This window comes from Tamandua tetradactyla, chromosome 8 (genome assembly GCF_023851605.1).
Source record: "Tamandua tetradactyla isolate mTamTet1 chromosome 8, mTamTet1.pri, whole genome shotgun sequence".
In the NCBI taxonomy this organism is placed as follows: Eukaryota; Metazoa; Chordata; class Mammalia; order Pilosa; family Myrmecophagidae; genus Tamandua; species Tamandua tetradactyla.
In genome coordinates, this window is record NC_135334.1 from 125,358,080 (window position 1) to 125,365,716 (window position 7,637).

The window sequence follows — 7,637 nt, forward strand, 5'->3', positions numbered from 1 at the left end:
GAAGTGAAGGTTAAAAGATTGTAAACTCCCTGACTGAGGGCTAAAGGCATGTCCCAGTACACCACTGTGCCCTTTGGCAAAGACTGAGACTTGTGGTTCCAGGAATCTTAGGAAATCCCTGTCCAAACATTAACTGATCACTAAACTCAATGAGAAGAGTCTCGTATAGCCACACATGATAAATAATTTAACTTTCACAGAATGGAGTTCAGACAAGTGACTGGACAGACAACCACCACCAAACTGTAACATTAATTTCTGCTGCGGTAAGCATAAATTGTTATGCTAGTCCTAGAAAAAAACTAAAATCAGCAAGGAAATAGCAGACAGGGAAAACCATAAACCGACTACATCTAATAGGTATTTATGTAGCACTTCATTAACGATAGCAAAATGCATATTCTTCTCATGTGCACTTGGAACGTTCTCCAGATCAGACAATAAATTAGGGCATAGAGCAAAACACAAAATTTAAAAAGATTCAAATTAAATGAAGTATGTTCTCTGACTATAATCAAATAAAATTAAAAATCCACAATAGAAGAAATTTAGGAAGAAATTATGTGGAGATTAATCAATACACTCCTAAATAAGCAATGGGACAAGAAAATATCATAAGGAAAATTGCAAAATTCCTGGAATAAAAATAATAACACAACATACAAAGACTATGTGAGGCATCTAAAGCAGTGCTTAGAGGGAAATTTATAGCTATTGATGACTATATATTGAAAAGTAGAGAGATCTCAACTCAATAACCAAATCTTCCACCTCACATATTCATAAAGGGAAAGCTAAACTTAGAGCAAACAGAAGGAATAAAATCAAATTAATTAGAGAGCAGAAAGACAATTGAGAAAATTAACAAAACCAAAAGTGTATTATTTGAAAAGTCATCAGAGTGACAAATCTTTAGTAAGACATGAGAAAAGACAGTTGAAGACTCAAATTACTAAAATCTGGAATGAGAGATGGGACATTTCTACTGGTCTTATATAAATAAAAGGGATATAAGGAAATAGTATGAACAATTATATGCCAACAAATGAGACAATCTAGATGAAATAGGCAAATTTCAAGAAAGGCATGGAGTTTTAAAATTGACTCAAGAAATTAACAATCTAACTATACTTATAACAATTAAAGAGATTGAATTAGTAATTTAAAAACCATCCCACAGGAAAAAACCCAAGTGGAGACGGCTTTACTAGTCAATTTTATCAAATTTTAAGGAAGAATTGACACCAATACTTCACAAGCTATGCCAAAAAATGAAGAGGAGAGAATATGTTCTAATTCATCCCATGAAGCCAATATTACTCTGATAGCAAAACCAAAGACATCACAAAAATGAAAACTATAGTTCAACATTCCTTATGAATGTAGAAAACTCCTAGAAAAAATAATACTAGCAAACCAAATCCAGTAGCACATAGAAAGAATCCATCACTAACTGGGATTTATCCCAGAATGCAAGATTGGTTCAACATATGACAACAAGAAATATTAATTAATAAAAGCACATTTAATAGAATAAAGGTCATAGGGCTCAGTAATAATAGTTGGTATTATGATTTCTTCAACTTTTTCACCCACTAGTTAATTACTACTACTCATTTAAATTTAGCAACTGCTTCTGTTATTATATGAGATGTTACCAGCTTGTTGAGTAGTGGCAACAGAGTGTGTTTGCTAGATGACAGGGCATATTTGTCTGTATCAGTATCTGCTGCTTTTGGGATATTTCATATGAAGAAGATGTGAAGAAATCCCTTTGCTTAAGTGAGGTTTTTTGTTATTGACTAGCCAGTGAAATTCTAGAACTTCTAAACAGTGTCAAGGGAAAAGCAGAAAATTCATCACTTTACATTTCAGCACTGGACAAGTTGAAACTTGGGTTTTAGCCTCCATTTAGACTCCTATGTAGATATTACTCAACCTTATAATGCATCAAATCCCAGGTTTCCTATTAGTATGCCCTGATGTGTTTACACTGTATTTGAGAAATTTATTTCAACCTCCTCTGGTGACCTCAGGAAGTAGGAAAATTTCTTAAGGGATTTTAAACTTTAATGAACCCCCTGCTGTTGTTCACACAGCATTAGAGTCCTCCATGCCCCATTCATGATACTCATGGGCTTACAAGAGAAGGGCGTTACTCCATGATTTTCCAAGCCAGGAATATGGGTTGTTAACAGATTGGTCTAAAGGTAAGGAAAAGAACCAGTTAGGTGAAGATGCATTGTTCATAGACAAATTCTCCCAAATACCTTTCACTAAGGCAAAGTGCTTGTAAAAAAGAGATAATTAATTCCTAAGAGAGAAAAATCCTAAGATAGCAGGATAGGTCCTATAATGTATTTTCTCTCAACACTATGATTCAAGAGCTGTTCTGTCATTTTAGGAGCAAAATGAGAAGGGAGTACTAAGTCTTAGAGTGAGATGGAAATATTTGCCTTGTTTTGTAACCACAAACCTAGGAGCTGGAGCATATCAAGATTCTCCTTAGTACCTGAGGACTTAAGGTTTCAAATTTAAGACAATTGTATTTCACTCAACTCTACTTTTTACGGCATTGGGACTTCAGGAATGCTTGCTGAATCCATTTAGAGAAATTTGTGCCATCTTGATGTTATTTGCTTGTAATATTTTCTGTTACTGGGGACCTGAGTAACATACATTACATGACATTTGAACAACTGCATGTAATAGTTACTTCCTTCTGAATACATGGGACTGTCTCCTCAACCATTACGGCAACCACAGTAAGTTTTCTAAGCTTATTAATTGTTAATTCTGTTTGTACATTTTCATTTTCTCCCAAGGAATTTTTAATTAAAATTATTGAATAATTACTTTCTCATATTTGATTGGGGATCACTTTTGGGTGTTCTAGGATGTTTTAAAGAAATATTTGTTTTCTCACTATGCGTTGATATATCTAAAGTTTGTCAGGAAAAGTTTTACATTTTATGGGTTCCTGAGTTAATTTCTAGACTTATGAGTGTGATGAGCTTGCAGTAGTGAAATTGTAGCTGAAGGCGTCGCTGAAGGCTTCCTACAGGGGTACGCCACAGGGTGCAATGATTTCAGTAGTCAAGGATTGATTGATGAACACTCATTCATTTCTTCTGGAACAATATTCTGACTTTGATAATTTTCAGGGATGAAGGTGGCGGTGGGGGTGGGAAACTCACCTTTCACTGATAGGAGGTGGTGCTGGAGGGAACAAAGAATAAGAAAAACTGATTGGAGGTGGAGGTCCACCAGGGTGTCTGACTTGACCTTTACTGTAGTTCAGTCAGGTCAGGAGGGGAGAAAGGAAAAGGACGGCATTTGTATTTCTTTACCTCTAAAACTGAGACCCATGAGGAGAATGTAGATCTGCAAGGAAACACCATATCCACTGCCATGGTTGGCAATCTATATTAGAATGAAGACTCAGGGGCACTTCATCTCTGAATCTTTCAAACTTTGCAAGGTCTAATTCTACCCAGGTGAGACCTTGTTTCCACTACTATGGATGTACTTATAGCCATACCACTGAACTGCTGATTGCTTGAAGTGACACATACCTCATGTCTTAGAGAGTCAAGACAGGTATTGTTCAAGATATAAGATGAAAATTATTTTTGTCACCTTAGGGTGATTTTTACTTGTACACTCTCATCTTAAGGGAGATAGATTGTGGTGGTGGCCAAAACAAACAGGCAAAACACTGTTTGGACCTTAGTAGACCTGGGTTCTTGTTCTGTCTTGACACTCACCAAGTAGGGCTGTCTCCTTGGACAGGTCACTTTACCTCTGTGGTACTCAGTTTCCTCACCTTTATAGGAGTTATCTGCTTGCTGAAATGCAGGTTATCTGAGGCTCTCTAATGTGCAATGATTCTAGAGTATTGCACTGTACACCCACAACTTTATCAGCATCCGACTCTGTATCTCAGAGTCTAGCAAGAGAACTGCCATGGACTTCACAGGGTCACAGGTGGTAGTCTGCACCTGTCCACTGTGCATCTCCAGCAGTGCTATTTCCCAGAATGGAAATGGTTCTCACCAGCTAGGGCATTAGGCACGGGGTTAAGAGCTGGGGACAGGCATCCTGGGCTGGAATCCACAGACTATGCTTCTTATTATTATGGCTTTGGCAAGTCATTTACACTCTTTAAGTCTCAGTTTCCTTTTCTATGAAATAGGGATTATAGTAGTACCTACCTCATGGCTTTGTTGTAAAGATCAAATGAAATAATGTATGTAAAATATTTGGTATGGTGCCTAGAACAAGGCAATCATTATCATTTAATAAAAATGAATTATTATAAGCACTACATGGTATAAGAATGAATTTATACATTTTGTTTGGAATGGAGGCAAACAGTGTTAGAGTTTGTGTTTAAAAATACTTAGGCAGAATTTAAGGCAATAAGAAAGTTTCTCTGTTTTTGGAAGAAGTTTGTCCAGATTCTTGCCTGACACCTATGGCCAATGGGCTCTTTGAGCTTGGGGTCTTATTGCTGGATCAACACAGAGCATTCCTCCAAAAATATGGACTTTAGAGGATTTGAGTGGAAACAAACACACGTCCATTTTCATATGTCCGAGTTGCTTTGTTTGTGTCTATAGAGTATGGGAAAAAGAGGAGGCATATGAGAATCATAAAAGAGAACTGTTTTTAAAGCATATTCTGATTCTTTCAAGATTTACAAGAAACTGAATGACAGTAAGTGAAATAATGAAGATGAATGCATAGCGTTTAGGGCTTTCTGCCTGGTTATAAAATGAAATTCTGGGCACAGACCTTCAAGAGGTTAGAAAGACATATCAGCCCTTTGGTTCTCCCAAGGGTCTTCTTCTCTGGAGAGAAGTTGGCAATTAGAAATGCACTGAACCTTCTCCTCAAGGATTCTGGTCACTGAAGGATTCTCTGGTGCCTTGGGCTACCCACTAGGAGACCACTTATACTGGGCTTGGGACACTTGGCATCTACGATCAGCTTCTTGACAAGAAGGCATTTGTGGGACTAGGTGGAAGAGAGTTCTTTCCCAAATCATGGGAGGGACAATTCGTCTTGCCTCTCACTGCCTTTATGCTCTAAGAACACATGAAAAAATACAGCAAAAGGAATCTGAAATCCAGGGAAAAGTGATGATAGATAATGACAAAACTTAGTTTTATATTCATCTTCATTTTGTGTCATGTATATTCATTTTGAGTGGAAATAGGTTTTCCACTTTGTCTTGCTTTGTTTTGTTTTTTGGAAATGGGATTTTAACTGACTGCTTCTGGGTGATTACACAGACTTGTCTTATTGATTATTAGTATTAATGATATAAGTTGAAACCAGGGGTCAAATTATCGTTCATTGGTATGCAGAGATGATATTTAGGATTATTGTATGTGGACGACAGGACAATTATGGCAGCCTCACCCTTCTGTCTTGGTCTTCTCAAGTCAATTAGTGCCCCATCAAGTGTTTGTCCTATTTCCATTTGGTGAATTGATAACAATGTCATGACTACATTGCAGTAGCTACTTCAGTTAGATTCAGATACTGTTTCTTGGGTTTCTATCATGTGCCAATGCTTCATCCCTATATATTCTCCTCAGTTTAAAAATTCATGATTTGAAATATAAACTCTTTTCTACTCATAAAATTAATAATGTAAACTTTAGACGTTTGGAAAATACAAAAAAAAAGGCTGTAATGAACAAAAGATTGTCCATATCTCACATTCAGGAATAAATGCCTAAAATACTAATTTATTTCCCAATAAACTTTTACATAGCTATGTATTTCAGCATAGATGAATAAAAACCTATATAAAGTTTTATAAGTGGTATTGTTAAAGTTGAATTTTGTTTTTAAAAATGTATAAAATCTATAATCTTCAAATATCAATACTATAACTTATTTATTAACATTTTTTACCTACAGTATATCTACAAAATTATAATTAGAGTATACAAACTATTTTGTGCTTTTTTATTCATGTTATTTAATCTATACATTTAAATTTTTGTTAGTTTCCAAAATTATAACTTCTAATGACAACGTTATTCTATTTTACTGGTTTCAAAGGAAGACTTGCAAAGATTAAACTGACCCTGTGCAAATGAGGTTCCCTTCTTCTGGGTATCTTAAGTCTTATAAGAACTTTTGTGAAGTCATAATAATACTGGACAAAGATAGTCAACTAGGAGATATTTTGAGTTACCCATTCCTAGAAATTTGGGGAGGAGAAGGAATTAACTGTGAAATTGGCAGAGTACCATGAAAAAGGAGAGTTTTGGACTAATTCATTCTTCTTTGGTTCTATTTTTCAGGTAAAGCCTTCTTTCATCACCCACACTGCATAGATGGAGAATAAAAGGAACGTGACTGAATTCATTTTATTAGGACTTACACAGAACCCAAATATGCAGAAAGTAGTGTTTGTGGTGTTTTTGGTTCTGTACGTGGTAACACTCTCAGGCAACCTGCTCATTATTGCTACTATTACTGCAAGCCCAGCTCTGAGCTCCCCCATGTACTTCTTCCTGACCCATCTTTCTTTGATAGACACAATTTATTCTTCTTCATCAGCTCCTAAACTAATTGTGGACTCCCTTCATGAGAAGAAAAGCATCTCATTCAATGGGTGCATGGCGCAGGCCTATGCAGAACACATTTTTGGTGCCACTGAGATCATCCTGCTCACGGTGATGGCATATGACCGCTACGTGGCCATCTGCAGGCCCCTGCACTACACGACCATCATGAGCCACAGGCTGTGCATTTTCCTGGTTGGAGTGGCCTGGACTGGAGGATTTTTCCATGCAACCTTTCAGATTCTATTCACAGTCTGGCTGCCCTTTTGTGGCCCCAATGTCATAGACCACTTCATGTGTGACCTGTACCCTTTGTTGAAACTTGTCTGCATGGATACTCATATTCTTGGTCTCTTTGTTGCTGCCAATAGTGGGTTGATCTGTCTGCTAAATTTCTCCCTTCTGATGGCATCCTATGTGGTCATCTTGCGTTCCCTAAGGACCTATAGTTTGGAGGGGAGGCACAAAGCCCTCTCCACTTGTGTCTCACACATCACGGTGGTTGTCTTATTCTTTGTGCCTTGCATATTTGTGTACATGCGCCCAGTGGCCACTCTGCCCATAGATAAGGCTGTGGCTGTCTTTTATACCATGGTGGCCCCTATGTTAAATCCCTTAATCTATACCCTCAGAAATACTGAGGTAAAAACTGCCATGAGGAAGCTCTGGAGCAAAAAAGTGACTTCACATGATGATTAAACAGTCACTGACATTATTGACATAGGTAATATAGGAAATCTAATCCAACCTTCTTGATCTTTAGATGAAGAGCTCGACTTCAACAAGTATGGAATAATGATTATACTTAGCCACTCAGCACAGAGCTAAAATTTGGCCTGGAATCTAGACTTACTGTCTCCCATCCCACATTCTTGTCATCACACTTTACTGCTTCTCAATGAATAAATATATTTTGCTTATCTAGGAACGTGAAACATCTCTAGAAGCTAGAAGGTATGAACCTAGAATATTGGAATGATGATAAATAATATTTTGATGTAACGAGATGTTGATTATTACTGATTATTGAAAATAATGTGTTTATGGCAC

General features: G+C 36.9%; 1 protein-coding gene across 1 annotated transcript; it reads left to right on the top strand.

The window, feature by feature from the left end:
- Nucleotides 1-490: 490 nt before the first annotated feature.
- On the top strand, nt 491-7,286 carry LOC143643802 (olfactory receptor 4C12-like). The gene is made up of 2 exons (XM_077112309.1): nt 491-499; nt 6,357-7,286. Exons 1-2 carry the CDS (start codon nt 491-493, stop codon nt 7,284-7,286), a joined length of 939 nt encoding a protein of 312 aa, XP_076968424.1.
- The last annotated feature ends 351 nt before the right edge of the window (nt 7,287-7,637 follow it).